Genomic DNA, 23282 nt, shown 5'->3' on the forward strand with positions numbered 1-23282 from the left:
TTAACACATGAAGATTGCTTTAAAGTACCAAGGGACTATTTGAAAGCAATATAAAGAAGATATGCAATGAAATCCATCAAAAAAAGTAATGCCACCATACAGATTGTACTATACTTAACCTCTGTTGGTCAGTAATGTTTAGAGGCATGTGACCACATAACAGGATCTCACTGGCATCAGTTGAGCACTTCACAGCAAGAAGCAATGTGGCATCACAGTGTGTTTCTTAGCTTGTAAGATGTAAAATAAACAAATCTTTACTAGATATTTTTTCTCCTTTTCTTTTTAAAAAGGGTTGATAAATCCTTCTGAAACAAGACAGTGTAGGCACAGTTCTTGAGAATACTGGATAAATTTATACCTGCTCTAAGAAAACAAAGCAAGCTAGCATTATTCTAGCTATTCTACCTCCTGAGGTGTTGAGATACATATCAATTAGTCCATGGCTGATATTTATGCTAAATATGTTTCTGCAATGATCCCTCCTGGAGACACTGGGTCCTCACACAGCTCTCATGCATACCTGGAAAAGTATCTGTTCCTAGGTTAGCAAAAAAATCCATCACACACATTTTTCTTACTGTGTAAATGCAAATTAACTATGCTTGCATCAGCATAGGTAATTTTTAATTAAGGAAGTAACATTGTTAGAAGTGAATAGTCTCTCTGGCCTAACAGAAACTCAGAGAAAATAGATTCCAAAATAGAAAAGAAGTCTTCATGTGAGGATGGTTTTGAAGTTGAACCAGCTAAACTGCATCGTTGCTGGTGAGAAAATATGCTGATAGAACAGTCTCAATTTAAGCAAAATATGTCATAAAGGACAGAAAAATCTGTATTTACTTCTAATACAGTCAGCTAAATTCTCATTCTTCAACAACGAACACAATGTGGCAAGAGGAAGCTAGAGATAAACTAAATTGAACATAGCATAATTATATATAATTGTAATTGGACTAGCAATTCTTTTTCTTAATTTCAGTCTTTATCAAATGGCTGAAAAAATATTTATAATAAAACTGTTATGCACAGTAGCAGTATCATAACTCATACTGCAAATACAAGGCATTCTTTAAAGCTTTTCTTAAGAGTGAAGTATAATCAGGGGATTGCAAAACAAAACAAAACAAAAACAAAAAACAAGCAAACAATTGAGAGAAAACAGAATAATGAGTCAACTTTTCACAGGGATAATCTTACAAGGAAGATCATAAAAATGTAATTTAAAAAAAGCCCACAGAACTGTCACTAGTATTTAGTCTGAATGTCAACATTTTCTACCAACGCAGGGTTTCTGCAAACAGGATTATTATTGATGCATATCATATATGCCAAGAAGGTCTCATTCTCTTATGATGATGCTGTAAGGCAATGCTAAAAGGGAAAAGACATACTTTGAACTTTTCAGTCATAAAGAATTCCTCATTTTAAATGGTAATCAAATTGCCAGGGTGAAAAGGATTCAAGGTTTTATCACTTCATTGACTATTTTCCCCTCAATTGAGGAAGTAATTAAAGTAAAAATACTGTGACAGAATGTTGGACATAGTGTAATGTAATGCTGTCTTCTTAAATCTACCCAGAGCCTGAAAGAAGACCCAACAGGGATCTGCACCTCCAAATGTATTTGTAGCTGTCTAGATAGGTACATTATTAAACAAACAGAGAAAACACAACAGGCATCATGCCTCTCTGAATTTTAATTGCCTAAGGTTGCAAAATCAAGTTCCGTTTTGAGTGCTAGATGCTGTCTAAAATCAATCATTAATCTAGACACTGTTCACTTACACTGGGTAAATAAAAAAATAAAATAAAATTTAAAAAAATTAAAAAAAAAACACAAAAAATAAAACAGTTCTCAAATGATACCGTTAAATTTACTTCCTTTTCCCAGCTATTTTTAGAACTAGGATTTGTTCAAAGATGCATTATAAATGAGATTCTCTTACTTTCCTCCTGTGCTGTTTAGGTTAATGTCACACAGTGACTGTCAGGAAAGTCTTACTATTTTTTCCTTCATTTTTTGCAAAGTGAAACAGATGTCAAAGATATTTTCCCCCATGGAAAACAAACAAATGGTACTGTCACTGCTTTCTTTTTTTTTTTTTTTCCTGGAGACTTGTAATGCATTTAGTAATTATTTCACTGTGGGATGTCAAATCACTGTGGTATATGAAGCCACTAAGTCTCTATTGCAATTGATAAGTATATGTTCCAGTACAAATGAAGTTACACTATGCTTTGTTTTAAATTTAAGAACTGAATTTGATCACTACAGTAAGACTATTCCCTGGAAATTAAACTTTGTTAGAATTCTGTTTTCAGCTTAAGGAGAAATGGACACAAAGCAGAAGACAGTGTCTGGGTGTTTATTTATTTTCAGGGGAAAACTTACCAGCCAAAGCTGCCTGATTTAATGGTGTCTAAACCTTGTAAGGCAAGTTCTGTAAGGAGAGGTATATTTCCCAGCTGTACCAGTTGGAGCAATAAATTAGGTTACTGCAACTGATGAGCCTTGTCTCACCTAAATTTTCAGACTGTCGTGACAACAGCTCCCACATCTTTTGAGTCCCACGGGCAGGGATTTGGCTCAGTGCTTCTGGTTATACCACCACGTGCAACCTACACTACAGGCTTAACACTGCTACTCCTCTGCTGCTAAAATGACAGAGGTGGGTACAGTGTGTGCTTCAAGCTTTTCCCTAGGGAAAACTTTAAGGTCTTGTCATGTATTTAGGTTTTAAAATGGAAATGCACTGGCATGAGAAGAGCGTAAGAAAAAATTTTCTATTAGTACTTTGAAAAAGCCGTGAATGCCTGGAAAGTTATCAGTGTGATCAATCAGCTATTAACACAGAAAGAGTTAAGGATCATGTTACTTACTCTGAGGGCAGTACCGCTCAAAGCCTGTCTGAACAACAAGGAGCCCTACAACAGTCACCCTATGACAGGTTCACTGAGTTGATACGCTGATGTTTTTTTGTAGCATCAAGTTCTTCCACTCCTTTGTAAACTTAATCTGTAACTGGAATCAATACACATCTCAGAACAGCTCAGAGAAAAGGTGAAAAAGAGAAGAGGCTCCTGTTTTTATTTCCTCCTCCTGTCACTTGGCACTGGGGCCAATGACCCTTTTACCTTGGATGTTAACCAAAGCTGCTATTTTAAGTAGGCGCTGAAGAAGAGGGACAGTTTAAGGGAAAAATGCCCATGATGCAACATGTTGAATCCATCTATGTGGTTTATTATTTTGTCCGTAATTCCATGAAAGAAGCCAGTAGGGCCACAATCTTGTTCTCATATGTGTGTATATGGTTTTTCTTTCTGCACATATCATTTGCACTTTAAAAGTGTGTTGTCAGTATCATAAGTGGACTTAACTACAGAAAGAGAATAGTGCTTGTTCTCCTCCCCCTCCAGGACACCCACAGAAGAGCTAATTTGGCAGCCCTGCCAAGTGCTTTCACACCTTTTCAACATGCCACTACATATTAAGAATGAGTCCTGCTCAGTATTTAACTATGGCTGGGCTTGTTACATTCCTCACCTACCTGATGAAAAAAATGTTTCAGAAACCTTAAATTAATGGATTATTAATCTTTAACTGGAGAAAGCAGCAGAGATAAGAAAAGTTTACTTAAATAAGATGTTCTGCTGAGAATTCTTACGATCATATGAATTTTTAACATTCCTGTAGCTATTTAAATAGCTAAAGGTAGATCTCGTTGGCTGTTAAAACCGCTTCAATTAAGTACAAAATGATCTCTTCAAGATTCACGTTCCCCTCTTTAGCTCATAATTTAAATAAACCAGGCTAGGATAAGAAATCTTCCCTTATCTTCAGCTCACAGTTCTGATTGCCAAGCATTTGTGTTCATCAGGCAGGAAGGGAGATTAAATGAGAACTTATTCAGTACTCCCAGCATGACAGAAGTATGTAGTAATTTACATTTTCCTGCACACAGAGAACTGAAATAAAATCCTTATTTGCTATATTTTAAGCACAGTTCTATTATAAAGTTGATTCATCAAACAATCTGAATTCCTGGAAACTTCACATAGTTGATCTTAGAAAGTAGCACATCCACTGTGGCACACACAATACTATACTCAGGATCTGGTGATGATATTAATAGCAGGCATGTGTTACAGAAACCTTTAGAGAACATAGAATGAATGTATCCTGATTCTGTATTCCTAAACATATTTCATATAAATGTAGACTGTGAATGTGTTCATACCATGTACTTTATTCTGTGATAGGAAGAAGGATTTATAGTAAATATTTAGGAAGTCTGCTATAAACTCACACACCAGAATTTTAGGAGAACATTCTCTTTGAATGAGAGCAGCACAGTACAGCTTGAATTTGTATTTTCAACAGAAGCTGAACACAGACCAATGTCTTTTTGATGAAGTTTATGCATATGTAGAAAATCATGAAGGTTCTAAACCTTCATGAAAATAAAGAAAATAAATAATATTAACAATATTAATAAATAATATTAATAAAGATTAATTAATATTAATAAAGAAATAAAATAATATTATTAAGACAAAAATGGCTTCATTATATTCTATTACTTAAAACATTTTGCAGGCCAAGTCCTTTATAGATGTCTGTTTGAAAGTTAGCCATATCACATTTAGTCATGGAATATTAGAATCCTTAAAGTTAGAAAATACCTATAAGGTCATCTAGTCTCACCATCCACCCAGCAATGATATTGCTCACTAAAATATGTCCCTATATATGACATCTACCCATTTCTTGATTATCTCCAGGGACAGTGACTCCTTCACCTCCCTGTGCAGCCTTTTCCAGTGCCTGACTGCTCGTTCAGAGAAGTTCTTTTTAACATCCATCCTGAGCCTCCCCTGATGCAACTTCAGGGCATTCCCTCTCATCCTATCTCTGTTAACTGGGAGAAGAGGTCAACCCCACCTGTTAACCACAATTATTTGCTTACATGTGTTCTTATACACACTGATGTACATAAAAGCCCTAATTCTTCAGAATGCCATCCAATGGGCATGTTCCTGCTTCTACTTGTTGATCTAATTTAATCATCACATTCATTAAATGCCAAGAGCGTAATTCTTATGAACAATTAGGGAGGCAGTTTTCCTGCTCATCCTCAATTCAGTAGCAATTCATCTATGAAAATCAACTAGAAATGTCTAGATAGTGAATCAATGATAATTTGTGTACTTTTAAATCACTTTAAGTGATTAAAGGGGATTAAATTTGGCATAGATAAAGTAATCAAAGATCTCCTGTTTAGTCCAACAGCAGATGAATTGGACCAAGAGGTCCCTACACAGCAGTTCTGTCACTTTCATCCCAGTGAACTTACACTATTCTCATTTACTGCAGCACATTTTTGGAAGCCTGTGAATGATCTTCCTAAGCTTTTAGCACAACAGAGTACAACCTCTCCAGAGCTAAAGGTGTTGTGCCAGCAAAGGACTATAATAAAATAGGTTATAAAATGCAAAAATCTGAAGTCTTGAAAGCCATGGTAACAAGAACAGGAAAATGCTTTGACATTGCAAACACTGTAGCAGTGTTAGTACAAATTATTAGAAAATATGCAACTTTTTTTTTTGTGCTGTGAAAATATGGCCTAACACTAAAACTTACACAAAATACAAGTCAGATGTAAATTAAAGGTTAATTATGAAGTTTCAATTAGATAATCCATTTTGACTGAAAGATGTCTGCTTTTTACATTAAGAAATGACCAAAAGTTATGCTTTCCCATGAAATATTTGCATTTCAGTGAAACAGCAATCAAAATTTCAACAATTGGCTTTAGCAGTACTTCTCAGAAGGAGCACAAGATCACACTTTATAGGGGTTCTGATACCTTCAGATAACAATTTTAAAAAGAATGGAAGCATTCCACTATTTGTGATTTATTTAATGCCTCTAGAAAGATGACCATGTGTTCTCAGTGTATAAAACTGAAACTAAAAACTGCATCCAAAAAATGTGACATCTAGCTACGGAGAAAGGAATCATAGGAATCATAGTCAAGTAACATTCCTACACTACCGTCCCATCTGGGTCTGCAGAATAAGATTTTTCATACAGCAAGAACTAATTTAGGTGTATATACAATAGAATAACTGTAAGCAAATGTCTGATCTCCAATCACAAAGAGCACTTCCAAAAGGCAGATTCTCTATATGGCACCTACAAATTCTCAGGAACATCCAGGTCACACAGAGGATCATTTATACTCAATGGAAAGCAAGATTATTTTGCGGATGTCTACTTAACTCAACAATACTAACATAAATCCAGAAATAATGGTGAATGGATAAATATGAGGACATTGTTTCATAACCAGATATACAACATTCAAAATGATCACACCTGCAGTCATTTCTTTTAGTGATACATGGCAAAACAATATACACTATCCCAACCATCTTACACAAAGCAAGGCAGACCACTGGACCCAAAATGCTGATGTCTTACTCAGTTATTGGTGCTGTCTAAACTACTCTGGCAGTCAAATCAATATTAAATTTCTTTCCCTAAAAGATAAAGCAGTCTCACATATAAATATCACCATAGGTAAAATCTTATTTTGAAAAACTTCTGTGACCCATGGATATGATTTGAATGATATTAGAATGGAGTGTTCAAGTTGACACTAGAAAAAGGTTACCAAACCACTATCAGTCAGAGATGACTATAAATAACTTAATGTCCACATAGTGGTATAAGGATTATGTTTTTATATGCATATACATGCTTCGCAGAGCTTGAGAAAAGCTAATCTAAGGTTTATTTTATCTTTTAGCTTCTGTTTCTCAAGACAAACACAGAAAATCTAGTGCTAACAGTGGCCCTAGTTCTTTTTTTTTTTTCCATATGCTATTTCTAAACTAAATATGGGAAAAACATATATGCGCAACAAGATATAAACATCATGTGACATGTGCAATAGCCTCCTTTAATACTGATGGGGACTTCACCATGGCAGCACTCATTCACAGATGACAACATAAGAGCCAAAAGAAAAATAAAAAATCCATAGGATGGGTTAACTGGGTTAATGTTACTTAGCAGTAGTTTGTCTTGCCAAGGAGGGTAGACCACATGAGATCTGTCATTTACCAGAACAGAGTGTCATTTTTCCTCATGTAAACTGGTCATATATTACTATATATATTGAGACCTATCAAGACAATTCTAATTTAGACCAAAGTGAGTGCTAAGGACACTTAGATTCATACTAACCACTTCCTAGCAGTGGATGTTATGAAGAAAAAATCCATACAATTTTTATTGCTGAACTCACAAACTGTTGACATCAGCAGCAGTCCAAAAATGAAAAAAAAAAAGGCCATTTCAGAATACTACCTGGAAGCATAACTGCAAAATGTCTGCCATAAAGGATAAAGTAGGAGATACAATCCACTCAGCCTAAGTACTTTCCCAGCTGTAACTCTAAAACTTTTATCATAAAATTCACCAAAAATAAAGCTATTACAATCATTTGACACAGCTATTAAACCATAGCAGATGTTATTTGATAATATAAATGCCTAGATGTGGAAAAAGAAGATTATAATAATGCTAGAGAATCTGTCTGATTTTTTTAATTGAACAGACTGAAATGTGGCAGCCAAGTGTTTAATCAAATTTGAGTATTTCCTGTGTCTGTAAATTTTTCTTATATGTGAAAGTCAGAAAAGATTATTAAATCTTTTTTTTTCTTTTTTCTTTCTTCTCCCCTCAAGAGCCTTAATATTTTCCTTTTTCTTCTGAATTAAATCTATTTGAGAATCCTGGAGATGTGTCTTTTACAGGTTCCCAAGAGTACAACTGCAAGATGCACTCTTGCATACATTTGACTAGTAATAAGATGAAAGAAAATTAAAAACAAACCCCATGTTTGTACTTGTAATCTTCAAATACTAACCTGAATGAGCTCATCTAAACATTTGAACTACTCTGGCTTCATATATACCACTTTTCTCAGTAGGAAGACAGTGACCACTAAACTTGTTAAAAAAAGTAGCTCTCTGTAACTTAGCCATAAATAAAATATAAAAGAAGATTGATACCACATAAGAAGCCACATAATCTGAGTCATAAAATTTAAGACTGTTCTGTGAGTCTTCTGTTATTAAACAGGCAATCCTTTATGGGCATTTCATCTTGCTGTCTTGTAATATGACTTTATTTACACTGCAAAAATATATCCTCTTAAGTGACAAGTCTTGTCACTTATGCTGCTGACAAGACTAAGTTTGATCTTTAAGAATACCTTTCAAAAAAGGAGTTTTGAAGCACGATATGGAGTGAAAGTCACTGAACTTGAAAAAATACCACTGGAAATGAGAATCTCTTTTGAAAGTTCAGGTATATGGTTGCCACATGGATATACGATTGTATGTTTCAATCTCCTTCAGTGGAAACTTTGTGATTAGGTCATGGATCTTGAGAGGTCCGTACACAACAGACTGAAAAACACTGATTTTTAATACATTCTTCCAGAAAAGAGCAAATAAAAGCAAGCAAGAAGGGTTAAAATAAACTCATGATACAACAGTGCATTAGAATGTAACAGAAGAAGAAAAGCTTTCTCATTTTTCGTCATGCATTTATGAACATAACCTTACCATCAGTTTCAGCTGGGAATGCAAATATTTTACCACTCTATAATGATTATTAGAACTGAGGGCAAAATTTACGAGGAAACGATCTAGCCCTGTCCCATGTTAGATGAACTCAATTTGGACTGCATTCAGCCAGTAGTTCTAATTGCCAGCCACTCTACCACTTAAAAATCTGCCATCCTTTCATGAAACCTTCAGGTATTTTGCTTTGAAATTCTTAATTAGGAAAACAAAGAAACAAACAAAAATCCCAAAGAAGTACATTACTTACAGAGTTCAGTAAGACAAGACTTATCTCTCCAGGTCAAGTGAAATGTTCCACTTTGATCCATGGTGGTATTTTCACAATCTTAGTATCATTTTGACACAGCTGTTCTCTTCAGCTTTTTTCAGTTTGTCCTCTCTGAGCTAGATGCTGCCTTATCCTCCCAGCTCTACATGTGTCCATTCCACAAGACCTCGGCATCCATCAGGCCAGTGGCTGATGTTGAGCTGGTCACCCCTTTGCTACACTAGCAGAGATAAGGAGTGGGAAAAAACCTCACTAATGGCTAGAAAAAGCAGCAATTGCTTTTTCCTGGGGAAGGATGGAGAATATATGGAGGATTTATCCTTACTGCAGAGGTGCAGCTGTGTCCGTAAGGGGCCAGAAGTGCAGCCAGCAGGTACTCTTGCCCTAGTTCAATGCTTTTAGCACATCTGTTCTCTGCAAACCAAAATTCAAGTGATCCCAAAGGAAGCAATAAATTTCTGCAGCCAACTCAGAACAACTTCAGCATCACTGTGAAAGCATTTAAAACACACACACACATACATACGCACAGGAGGATTTAGCATGTAAGAAGTAGGTTAAAATACTGTTAAATATATAAATTGACCCACTGACGCTGGTTACGGCTCTTCAGTAAGTCTGCCTTAAATTCTGCTTTTGTCTCAAAGACTTCTGCAGTCAAACGAAGAGAATTATACTAATTATACACTATACCATGGAGTATTTACAGCAATTCCTGTTCTTGAGAACTGCCTGAGGTAAAAAGAGAAAGCAAAAGCTTTAATTCCCGTACTTTGAAGTAAATCAATGCCTTAATGTTATCTGAACAGGACTTGTATGTTATAAATACTGTCTGGGTCAAACAGCCAGTCTCACCCTTTTTCACCCTAATAGCAAGCAACAAATGTTAAAGGGGAAAAAAAGTGTAATTCTTATGCTGAACGAGTTACCATTGTTTTTTTCTCATATATCTTACAGGTAAATCAATCACAAATGTAAAATTTGCAAAGCACAAAAAACCCACTATGAAATAAATTTATTACCAGAAAATGCTATAAAATCCCAATAGCTGGTGCTACAAATTTATAAAGCTTCTCAAAGAAGACTTAGGGCAGAGGTTTGATTCCTAATTTGAGTCTAAGAAATCCCTAGGGCGAAACTGTATCATGACAACTTGCTCACCACAATGACTGCAAATAGGCCTCCTAGCTCAGGCAGGATTTTCACTGTATTTGATCAAAGGCAAAAATCAAGCCCTGGTATAGAACAGAATTCCTTTCTTCCTTGCTATCATCTCAAAACGCTATATTTTATGACTAATGTATTTCATAATGAGCTCCAAATTTTTCTTATATTTAAAAATGCACAGATTCTTTCATCCTAGCAGTGTGTAAGGCTTATTTTGTAAGTCAGTAATTTGGTGCCAGTTGTATACTGGGATGGAGATTGAGATCAGATTGATGGTTTATCAATACAGACTGATGCTTGGTATGATTTACATGAACCTCTGAGGGCTGGGCACATGACTGCATTAGGCATATGACTGCTACTGGATTTCAGCGAGACTTTAGCAACAACAGAAGAAAAAAAAAAAACAACAAAAAAACAGCTTAGTTCAGCCTTCTTTTAAGAGACACAATTTAAGAGAAGGAATTACTTCTTTTAAGTAAGAGAATTCAAAGCATGGTCTAAACATCTTTGCATTTGTTTTTATTATTATTATTTATTCTTGCACAATATTGCTAAAAAGCATGCAAGATATACAATCCTTGCACCCCAGAAACCCATTTCCCACTGATACACCTCAGTATTCATTTCCATGTAGTAGATTACAGCCAAGGACAAAGACACTCCAGTGTGATGAAACATATAATCTTCCTGAGAGGCAATGTAAATTGCCTGGCATGGATGCCTCTGGCACTGTGCATACAAGGCAGTGAAGATCTGAGCTAGTTTGGTTAAAAGTATTGTAGGCATTTGTAACTGCATGCTGCAATAATCACCAATGTTTAGATGTTAGCCATAGAATACCACGAGTTCAAAAGTACCCACAAAGATCATCGAGTCCAAGATGAAGTGAATCAAGAACACAAATGAGCTCAAAGGATTATATTCAACTCACCAAGGTGTAATCTTCAATTTATTCTGGCTATGTTGAGTTTTTGGGCAATAAAACAATTTCATTATTGGAAAAAAATAATTATCCATAGTATTAGGGTACAAAAAATGACATATGAATGCCTCCTCAGTAGTGAGACAAAAAAAATAGAGCAAAACTTTTTGACTATCAAATAATGAAGAACCTTGCTGACTATGGCAAACAAGCAAACAAACAAACTGAAAACATCAACTGTTCCCTTGGATCTTCCCGAGCAATCACAAGACAAGCTTTCTAGCAGGTACACTTCATCAGAGAAGGGGAAAAGGGTCATTAAGCCTTCTTACAGTTACTCAGAAAGCAAATACTCCCCTCTGCTCTTTCACAGCTCTTGCTATGAGAAACAGCTGTAAAAGTTTTCAGAATTAAATTCTATCAATGAAATGAAAGTCTTTCCAACAGGGACAGCATCTGTGAGACTCCTACCCAATTCTATCCCATGCTCTCAGCCTCTCATCTCTATGGGACAGTGGTGCTTAAGAGGAGGAAGAGCTGACATCTTGGTTTCTTGTTCCCTGTAGTGCACAAGAAGCACTAGCTACCATTCCAGCCACAGGTCACATCAAACAAATCCTGGGGACAGAGGCCTAAAGGGGTGGGAGCCAGATGACAAGGCAAGCATCAGCAGTCCAACAGTTTCTTGTGGTTTCTTGGTATTATGAAGAATTTTAGTGCAGTAAACCAGCACTATCTATGCTGACAGAAGCATGCAATAATAGCTTTTTTACCAGGGGATTCTAGAGATATTCTACATCAACAACCCAGACCCAGGGTATTATACTCAATGCCCAAAAAGGATAGCTGTTTTTGGGAACCTAGTAGTAGATCCTTTGGATCCTAACTTTCTGGCTCCATGTTCCTGTCCTTCCTTCCCTTCCTTTCAGAGTGGAGAAGCTCAGCATGCAATTGAGGATCCAAACTATGGCACTACTTACACATCTGCACTGGTATGTCCTGGTCATCTCTACCACAGTTCTCCACTGAGGTACACGGGTGCAACCTAATTAAGCACATTTCTTGCAGAACTTCACGGATCTCACCTTTTATTGGCAAGTCATACACAACAGCCACTAAATCACTTCACAAATAAAAAGCTACTACATCTAGAAAATAAAACACCTTTCCTCCTGCTCTGGTTAAGTGCATTGTATCGTAGATAACAAAAGCGTGGCTGCTGCTCTGGGACTGTCAAATCATCCAAGCAGAGGAAGCAAGAACCACTCAAATTGGTCAGGGAGAAAGTCACACCGTGTGGATTTTCAAAGATGTTGAAAATGCATTTGGAAATGAAAAACACACAACAGCTAACACGCTGGTAGACTACAATGCAGATATCCAATTTACAGATAACACAACAGTGCCTCTTCCCTTAGTCATAAATTCCAGAATGATCAGATTCTGAATAGCACTCCCAGATACAAAAGAAAAATAGGACAGATGATGAATATTTTATCACTGAATTCTTGCTATATATAATCATATTATTTTATTATCTCATGCTGCGGAGAAAAAAACAACATGGGAAATGAGGCTAGATTTGTGAATGATAATAATAATTTGTCAAGTTGTTTGATACAGGGATGAAAATACAATAAACATGATTTTAGAATTTGAGATAGGAAGACTGGCTACTGCTATGAAATGGGAAAGTATGAAAGTGATTTAAGGGTATTAAAGAAAACTAAGAGTCTGAAAGAGAATAATTTATATAGCAAAAGCAACAAAATAAACTACCAATAACACCAGGAAAAGCTGTATCCGTTAAAACAAAAGGTAACAATTTTGACAGTTCTGGGAAGGAAAATGAATAAACACCCGCATTACACATCTCCACTCAAGTTTCACCTTGACTCAGAAAAAGCCATTACTTTATTACACTGCACTTTGATTTTGCATAAGGGATGCCTTCTGCTAAAGGCATCCAGACATACTTATTCTAATCTCCTTTTCCAGTAATGTTTGTTAGAATGCAGGTTTCCTTATAAATCATAGAATCACAGAATGGCCCAGGTTGGAAAGGACCTCAAGGATCATGAAGCTCCAACCCCCCTGCCGTACACAGGACTGCCCAGCTCCACATTTAACACTAGACCAGGCTGCTCAGGGCCCCGTCCAACCTGGCCTTGAACATCTCCAGGGAAGGGACATCCACAACCTCTCTGGGCAGCCTGTTCCAGCACCTCACCACTCTCCTAGTGAAGAACTTCCCCACAATATCCAACCTAAATCTTCTCTCCGTCAACTTAAAACCATTTCCCCTTGTCCTGGTATTATCTACCCTTCCAAAGAACTGACTCCCTTCCCATTTATAGGTTTCCTTTAGGTCATGAAAGACTGCAATGAGGTCATCCCACAGCCTTCTCTTCTCTAGGATGAATGAGTCCAGCTCCCTCAGCCTGTCTTTGTAGGGGAGGGACTCAGAAATTAGCTCACAAAATGAAACATTTCTATTTGTTTTCTTCCAGTGTTAACGCAACACTTTAAAAAACTTTTTTTTTCTTCTCTAAAACAAAAACAAACAAACAAACAAACAAAAAAACAATTTTAAGAAACCAACATTTAGAAATCACAGGGATGGATCTAAAGAGAGACTAAATACGGAGCTCAGAATGATGCTCAGAATCAACAGTGGGAACACAGAGGTCAGAAGGGATCCCAGGTGGTCTTAAGTTTCAGCTCCTGCCCAAAGCATGTCCAGCTGGAGAACTCCTTTCTGCAATTTGACTGTTTATATGAGAAATAATGACTCGTGTTTTAGACACTAGTGATGAAATGGAAACATGGCCACAGGTAAGGTAATCATTAGCATTGGCCACAATGGCTGGCTTTTTCATTTCAAATCTAGTAGATCTGTTCCTATCTACTTTGTGTCTTTTATTATCTGGAAACCACTTGAAAGACATACTGAAGCAAAGCCCCACAATGTCTGAATAGGAAAAAAATCCATATGGAACAGCCTGGAGATCAATGATTGAGACTTTCTTTGCTATCATTTTTTATTTTTACAAGAAATTGTTATCCTCATTCCTTGCCCTATCTTTGAAAATGTAGCTTCTGCAGGCAGGACTTCAAGTGTCCAGAGTTCACAAGGGATTACAGACAGCATCAATAATGCTCTAAACTCAAACTTTTAACAATTAGGTTTTCGAATAAAAAGCAAAGGAGTAGATGAAAACAGAAGTAAATATCAATATACCGGTCAAACCGCGTGACACTCTGGTGTCTACCAGGAACTACTATCAATCACATGTCTGTGTCCAGGTGTCAGATTTGATTATACATTAGGTTCCCTCAAACCAAGATTAGACACTCTGCTCCCAGCCTGAGGAGAAATTCAATTGGATAAATTTCCTTGTTTATAACACTGTACTAGAAGGCATTTCTTCTGATCCAATAACAAAAACAAACAAACAAAAAACAACAACAGAACAACAACAACAACAACAACAAAAAGCCCTTGAAAATTCTGAGAGCCTCAAATGCCTGAATGACTTATAAGCAGACAACCTCTGAAAACTCTTGAAAAAGATAACAGAGATAGAGCTTCATCAAGATTCCCACATACCTTTCCAAAAGGTAAAAAATTTTGTTGCGCTTAGAAGCCTTGTTGGTTTGAAAAAACAACAACACAGAAGCAGAACTCAGAACCATGTTTCCCTGTTTTTTCTTTTTCAATAAATTAAAGGATTAACTAGCTGTTCACCCACCAATTGCCACTTCTAATATAATATGTAGCGCTGTACTGCAAGAGAGCCAGGTTAAAGGAGCCAGCCACTGCATTTACCACTCCAGAAATGAAACCCCACAGCAGCACTCAAAGCACATGACTAGGAGAGGTTGTTGATCTCAGATCTTCCCTTTGTGCAGATATATTGAATGCTGGAGGAAGGAAGCCCCTTTACTACATTTATCTAAGCTGAACCTGGCCTTAGGGAGACAGGCAGGGAGACCAAGCATCACTAGGAGTAGTATTTCAGCATGTTAAAGGACTAGGGAAGTTGATCTAGCACCTTGTATTTCCTTATTATGTTTCACCTCCTTTAGGTGCTTTCTATCTTCAGTGGGAGAGCTTCACAGCTTCTCCAGAACCTCAGTCCTAAAATAAGAGTGTTACAAATATTAGTCCTTGGTAATTCATCTTACTGTACGTTTTACTCTCATAAAGCTTCTCCTGAGAGTAAAGCAAGCTATCTTGCCAGTGAAAACCATGGCCCTTTCCATTTTCACTGCAGGTCATTACAGTGTGTCCAGCTGCGGCTGGCCGCTCCAGGTGCAGACCTTCAAAAACAAACCAGGGTTCTGCTGAGGTACCTCACATAAAGTTTAAAAAATGCATGGATCGACTTTTATGTCACTGGATAAATCCAAGCAGTTTTACCAGTTGTGACACAGTAGAACAACGAAGGAAACTGGATATTTCAGATAACATATTTTAGATATGAAAATGTGAAGAAAATAGAGTCGGACATGAAATGCCTATCCAACTGCATAAAGCAACGCAATTATCAGAGAGGAGTGCATGTTCCAACACTGAGGTATTTATCTAAAGCAAACAGAATCAACAAAAAAACACAAGTTTCATTAAACAGAGCCTTACCTTTCTGCTATAGACTTCTTTGGGAAGTAAAAATCTTTTCCTGTGAGGTAGGCAGCTGCAGTTCCACCTCCAAAATAGGTTTTCCTCAAGAGGGGGGCAATCCGGTTGTTTACAAGTAATGCTCCTAAACCAGTAGGGAATCCAAAGATTTTATAGAACGAGATGGGTATAAAGTCAGCTTGGTGAACTCCCAAGTCTAATGGAGAACTGCTCACATATGAGGCTGCATCTAATAGAACAAACCACTTCCCTGGTATTTTGACAGGGCGGAGTTTTCCAGATTTGATGTCTCGTATCCATGAAAGGGGATATTTGGTACCAGAAAAATTGCTCTGAGCTGGATAAGAGAATAGATGAGGTGTCATGCAGTTTTGTTCTTCATCTGGCAACCAGTCTTTCTCCAATAACAACTTATCCTTTGGTTTTACTGGAACAGATAATACATTCATTGAGGCAGTTATGCCCCTCATACCCACCACAGATGTGTGGTTGTCAGTTAGGTAACAGAATCGACTACTAGGTTGCTCTGTGCCTTCAGGTACCCATGGGAATACTTCTGCCACCAGTTTAAGTGCAGCCGTGCATCCAGATGTGAAAATGACAGTATAATCTTCAGATGTAGTGTGAAAATGTTGTAATATTCTGCAAAATAAAAATAAATCAAATTATTTTCTGAATTTTCTATTTTATTACCATAAGATATATTCTGTTTTTCCTCAGCGGGAAAATTCTTCTATTCTGACACATGACTTAAATGTAAGTACTCAGCTTTCAGCAAATAGCACAACAAAATTAAAAACTTTTGCCCACAGGAGAATCTTTCAAATGCTACAGTGAAAGTAGTTGAGTTCTTAAGGATAGCAGCCAGTTCTGCCTATCTGTGAACAGAATGGTCCAGTCCAGTCCAGTGCCTCAGTGAGATCAGAATCAAGCCTGCTTATTATTGTATTGTACACTGATCTTGAGGAGAGAGGTCAGTTTGACCTGAAGACTATTAGTGGTACTAGTAGCTGTCACTCTGATCTATGTAATTCCAAGGTACAGCCCAGCACTTGGGTAATCCATACACTCTGGCCCTCAGTGTGCATCATTAAAAGTTTGCGTGTTTTATGTAACAGGTGATTCCCTCATGAGATCGGATGTTTAAATACTGCATTTAAATGTAAGTTGTTCAAAAGGTTACATGACAAATTCAAGATAAAATTTCTTCAACCATATAAGAGTAGAGATAAATGCCTCAAAATTTTGTGTGTTCAGTCTGAAAGGCAAATATTACAGGCAAAGAATGTAGAGCTGGATGTGTGCTGCAATCAAAGCTCTGACACTGAAAAAGAAAAGATTGCAATGACTTTCATGATTAGGACTGAAAACCATTCCACAAAATGATATCCACAATATATTTATCTGCTGTAGGAAAGTTTTATTGTACTAGGAAGTACAAGATGCAACAAATGGATTCGTATGCTCAATGAAACTTGATTCAGAGTTCAAGTTTTTGAAATGTGATAGAAATGTCAGGTAGTCTGTTTTTCCTGGAAATAAAGAAGAAATTTCAGATTTTATGAAGGTCGTGGATTTAAGCTTTAAATGTTTCGATGAGTCAGTTTGAAAGAAGTCATAGAGGTCTTTCTGAAGCAGACCTGCCAGGTATAGCTTCAGCAAGAATTCACAATTCTGGACATTGTTTTTAAAGAGCTCTTCAGAGAAAGCAGACTTTTTCCTTAAAATTCATATGCCACATTAGGAATGAAGACAGAGACAATCACAGCAGTTGAGTGTAGGGCATTAAGCTGCCTACCTGCCTCATTCATCACTGTTGCTGAATCATACCCTCTCCCCTTACCTGCAGCAGCTGTGCAGCCTCTCCCACCACCATCCACACTACAGCCTGAAGCACACGTGCATACCGTAGGGGATAGCTGTCTGCAGGATCATGAAAGCTTACCCAAGAGAGCTGCAGTTCAGCTAGCTGTAGGTTTGCCACTTAGACCTATGGCCTGAATTTCAGCTGAGACATAATCTTGCCTTTATTCTCCTTTCCTTGCACTCAGCAAGACAGAGACAACCTGGGCAGCAAGGCAAGCAAGGGCCCTAACTTACTTTTCAAGCAGGGCAGCATTAGACTGTTTTTTAGTAGGGGAAAGGATTGGAAGGCAGATTAGTAAGATGTTCAGGTCTTTATGGTTATGGACATGACTTGGCCCCATTTGGAGTACTGCGTCCTGGCCTGGAGCTCCCAGCACAAGAAAGACACAGAGCTCTTGGAAAGAGTCCAGAGGAGGGCCACTGAGATGATCAGAGGGCTGGAGCACCTCTCCTGTGAAGAAAGGTTTATGGAACTGGGCTTGTTTTGCTTGTTTCTCTGGGGAGACCTCACTGTGGCCTTCCAGTACTTGAAGGAGCATATAAACAGGAGTGAGAATGGCTGTTTTCAAGAGTGGATAGTGACAGGACAAGGGAGAATGGTTTTAAACTGAGACAGAGAGGTTTAGGTTAGATATTAGGAGAAAGTTTTTCACAGAGAGGGTGGTGACACACTGGAACAGGTTGCCCAAGGAGGCTGTGGATGCCCTATCCCTGGAGGCATTCAAGGCCAGGCTGGATGTGGCCCTGGGCAGTCTGGTCTGGTGGTTGGTGACCGTGCACACAGCAGAGGGTTGAAACTAGATCATCACTGTGGTTCTTTTCAAACCAGGCCTTTCTGTGATTCTGTTAATTGGTATGTATTATCTGATGTGGCCTGTTTTTTTATACACTGTGATCATTCAATAAGTCTTGGAATCATTGCACTAATATAAGAAGAAATTACAAAAATGGTGCGCAGTTTCAATTTCAAGAGAAATGACACCAACAGTGAAGTATCAAATATTCTATGTTTTATATCTTTGTGAGCAGTACAGCTAATTACCTATTCACATGTATGTGCACACAGAAAATATCTTCTGAGTCCAAAAACAAGGTGATGGGAGCAACCTCCTATCATGCAGTATCCTTTCTAAGAGCAAGCTGTCAGGAGCAGCAACATAAAGCACACTGAAGAAGTTACCGAGTCAGCTCCTCTCTTAGCTTCTTTGCTTTCTTTGCTGTCCTCCTCAGCCATGCTCTTTGTGCTACACAGGCTTAGAGGGAGGTGAGACAGAGCTAGGCAGAATGCCAAACATTACTTAGGAATAATAATCTGCAGATCACCACAGGAATTGTACTGACTTGCTGCAGCACTGAATCTGACCAAAAGACACTGTGTAATGACAAGAGCTGGGATGCAGGAATGGTGGACTGGGATTTAATAACAGGATGCTTTTGCCTATCCATGAATATCAGAACCAGTAACTACTTTCCTTAAACATTTTCACAACTTTACAGATATATATATATATATATATATATATTTCTTTTATATATATATATATATATATTTCTTTTATATATATATATATATATATAATATTATATATATATAATATATACGTATTTTGGTTCACAAATAATGACAACTCTAAGTCATAAATGAGACAAAGCTCATGCACATCATTAGTATCTAAACTACATTCAGTTTGTAATCACTCAAATTTAGAAACACTTGAAAGGTACTGAAATATAACCCACAACATAATGTGTTTATTCAGTTCAGTAACAGAAAGTGACTTTCACATAGGAACAAGTAGTTACATTTCTAAATGTTTTCAGTAGGAAATAGGCTCTTCTGCATATCTCTTAAGGCATCTATTTGCATTTTGGGTCTCTAAATGTGTCAAGTAATTACTACGACTGGTGAAAGAGGTAGAATTTTCAAAATCAGATATTTGGCTAGAAGATTTCTAACATTTTAGAAGGAAAATAAATAAATAAAGGGAAAACAAACGAGTCAAAGGAATTCTCTCTTCAAGAATGACTTCTGATGTGCAGAGCAGAAGAGCTACGAGCACCTCAGAATGAGTTTCATAAAACAAATAGCACAAAGTCCCGAACCAGAGCAGCACTGCTATGATAAAATCAGGATACTTCAGGACAGAAAACTGCAATACTGCCAAATGACTTCTGCAGCCCACAGTGCTACATCTTATCTTTTGACATTAATATTTGGAAGCACTGTCTATTACACACAGAACTCCTAATGCCCTGTATCTTCACGTAAGGCATACCCCATTACAGTGAAATGCAGTTCACCTTTATTACACTCCTGTTAGATTTATAGCCATATATAAGGTAGATGTTGGAAGCAGGACTAAAGACTTGCAGTGGAAAACTGATAGCTTGATCTACTATAGTTCACAGCTGCGAGCAGTAGTGGTATTTCATATTATTACAAATTTCCACTTCTCTTTGGAAGAAATGATTACAAGGATAATTGTTTCATTAAGCACACTGATAGAGCTGTGCCATCACACAGATGATGTCAGAGAGGCTGAGAGGCCTGACTCTGTACCTCGTTTCTAGACTGGCAAGGCAAAGATGAGGCAGCATGCTCAATCTCTGCTGTGCACCAAAGGCAAGCCTTGCAAATTGCCTTGCTGTGACCTGCCCCCCTTTCTCCTTCTCCTCCTCCTCCAGCCTCCTTAGAAGGACACAGATCAAACAAAAACCAGTCACAAATGCAGGAAGCATATGAGCAACGTGCCTTTGTGGCTAAGGCTAGCAGTATGCTTGGCTGTAAGGCAAAGTATCACCAGCAGATAAAGAGTTTTGACCCTTCTATGCTCAACACCGATGGGGCTGCATCAGGATGCTGGGTCCAGATCGGGGCCCCAACTACAAGAAAGACATGGACACACTGGCAAGAGTCCAGTGTAGGGCCAACAAGATTACCAGGGAACTGGAATATCTGTCCTATGAGCAGAGGCTGAGCTGGGCCTCTTCTGTCTGGAAAAGAACAGGCTCAGGGGCAAGCTTATCAATGTCTACATATGAAAGGAAGGTGCACAGAGGATGGAGCCAGTATCTTTTTGGTGTTGCCCAGTGCCAGGACAAGAGGGAACTGGATCAAAATGGAACACAGGGAATTCCCTCTGAATACCAGGCAGCACTCCTGTGCTTTGTGGGTGCTGGAGCACTGGCACAGGCTGCCCAGAGGCTGTGGAATCTCCTCCTCAGAGATCTTCAGAGACCACCTGGACGTGCTCTGGGTGTTCCTGAGGGATCAGGGTTTGGAGCTGATGGACCCAGAGAATCCTGCCAGCCTCAGCTGGCAGACTGTGAGCCTGTGAAGCCAGCCTAAGGAGAGCCCACTCAACACCCAGTACGTGCTTGTATTCTGAGAATTCTCTTTGCTGATGCTTAATTCCTTTAAAAAGTTGCCGTGACAGTTTTGTGTATTCATTAACACCAATGAGCCAAGTGCCAGACTCCTCTAAAGTAAAATATGGCAGAGAAAGTCAATTAATTTCAACCAATCTTTCTGTCTTGTTTCATAAATGTAATACTTACCTAATTAGTAACTGGCTTTACACTTTAAGACATACATATGTATAATCAAATCAGATATTCAGGGAGAACAAATATCTAACTTAACCCAGCAAACCCAATTGCATGGCTTAATTAAAAGCTTAATTAAAATTAGATACCCCAAACCACCACTGGCAGCTCTGCAAGGCCACAGGCTACTGATTCATTCAGCCTCCTCACGTACACAGGATCACCCATGGTCAGCTGAAAGGAATTTCCTCCAAGGCTGCTTGCTGGCCATAGTTACCTCAGACAGAACAAATCATGTTCTTCATCACCAGCTCTTCCTCTGTGGCTCTCAAAAGCAGAGCAGTAGTATTGCTACCAGAAAGCTATGGATGTTCATACTATACCATTACAGCCACCCAAAACACAGTTGATCTGTATACTCTTTTTTGTTTGTTTGTTTTACCATGCTTCTATACTTTACATACTTCTAAAATTTGCCATTTTGAAAGCATGTAAGAAATCGAGCAACTTACTTTCCTAGGTTTGAGTTCTTCCATGCTTTAATTGCAGTCAATGATAACATTTCAGCTAGTTGGCAAGACCAAAAGATGACCATGGAGTTTGTGATTGTTATGATTTATATTCACATTTTAACTTAGATTGCAGTTGAGCATTTGTGGATACTGTGAACATAGTGACGTTCTAGCCAGTAGATGATCCAACTAAAATAGAACTCTTTTAAAAACTTAGTATTGCCTCTGTAATAACAGATTTACATTTGAAGACAGTAGTTATCTATTCAACACTACAAGTTTAAGTAGCACTTTACAAAGACTCCTTTTCAACTGCACATTTACATATTAAAACTATTTCTTATTATAATTTTTTCCATTGTCATGCTGCCCAGGAGAACAAATCCAGTTTGGGCTTCTATGGAGAGATATACATCTTGAGCCTCAGAAATTTCACTGCATTGCTTTCTGCTCTACAGACACTCTGAACAGATTTAAAGTACTATTGTCTAAGGAAAAGCCTTTGTATGAATGGCAATTAGAAAAAAAAACAATTCAAAAAAAAAAAAAAAAGACTTTTGAGTTGATATATCTTATTTTGACTTATAAATATTTTTCTTTAATAATATTAGAGGATAACACTTTCCATAACTGCCTTTTTAATCCTTTTCACATAGGTGTGCAAGTGAGAAGTGTTTCCAGTGGCTACATCTACATTTATGAGTAATAATATTTTACCCTTCCTCGTTTATTAAATAAGGGTCAGCTCCAGCTGTCAAAGCAGTCTACTGAAAAAATCTCATCAACTTTGTTGAGGGATTAGAGATGGATACACGCACTAGAACCTCGTACATGCCACTCAGCACTGAGGCTTAACTTACATTCTAGCAATAGTTTTTCTGTATATGGTCTTTCCACATGTATGAAGTAAAAAGGAGGAGAAAACTATAATTTAAGACAAATTCACAGGGATACCATAAAGAAGTATGCTGCTTAACACTCATCCCAAATTTTCCTTAGCTTCTTCCACTGACAAACGTACAAAGAGACAGGATAGCTTTACTAGTTACAGCTATATATGCAAGAGAAATGTTCTAGTTCACCAAAGACAAGTCGTCTGGCTAGAAATATCTTATTCTGTGAAGATGAGGTCTATTCCAATATACCACACCACTGTACTGTACTCTTATTTTCAATTTCTAATCCAAGCACAAAAGGAAACTGAAATCTATGAATAGTTGTAAGAATCAATTGTTTTAAGCTGGACTAAGTCTATCTCCCTCCAGCAAACCATTAATTTAATGAAAAAATGCCCTTGCAAATGTTAGTTACTACCTTCCCACCATTAAATAAATGTTTTCAACAAGAATCTGTGCCATACCATCCCTACTACCTGCACATGTTATTCAGTAGAAATCCATCAAATTCAAGGATTTTCCAATGGATTAATACCCACATAAGGAAGAGCTCTGCAATGAATAAATAATCCCTTGAAGTTTCATCTCAAAGTTTAAGTTGCTTTTTCTGTTTCAGTTTCTTTTCCCATCCTGACAAGGCACAAACTTTAACCTTCCAGAACATAAGCCAACTGTGAAATAAGCACGCATTGCTCTATCTTCAGTCATCACATCCACATAAACTTGTTTTCTGGCCACTTTACACAGAAGGTACACAATCTGATCCCTGCTTCTTCCCATTTCTGCTTGCATGAGA

At 37.7% G+C, this 23282-nt stretch overlaps 1 protein-coding gene across 8 annotated transcripts in view; it reads right to left on the reverse strand.

Annotated features, from left to right (window-relative positions):
• Positions 1-23282, reverse strand: part of MOCOS (molybdenum cofactor sulfurase) — a 203749-nt gene that overhangs the window by 108839 nt on the left and 71628 nt on the right. For 7 of the 8 annotated variants that reach the window (XR_014942898.1, XR_014942899.1, XM_015854273.3 and 4 more), the window contains exon 4: positions 15667-16308. The exons of the other annotated variant lie outside the window; for it this stretch is intronic. Coding sequence is in view for 4 of the 7 variants with exons in the window: in XM_015854273.3 (XP_015709759.2) it covers positions 15667-16308 (642 nt within the window). In the remaining 3 variants the exon portion in view is untranslated. The remainder of the gene's footprint in view (positions 1-15666; positions 16309-23282) is intronic. 8 annotated transcript variants of the gene reach the window in all.

The sequence above is a fragment of the Coturnix japonica genome, chromosome 2 (assembly GCF_054131305.1).
Source record: "Coturnix japonica strain WE chromosome 2, WE-NBRP24, whole genome shotgun sequence".
Classification (NCBI taxonomy): domain Eukaryota; kingdom Metazoa; phylum Chordata; class Aves; order Galliformes; family Phasianidae; genus Coturnix; species Coturnix japonica.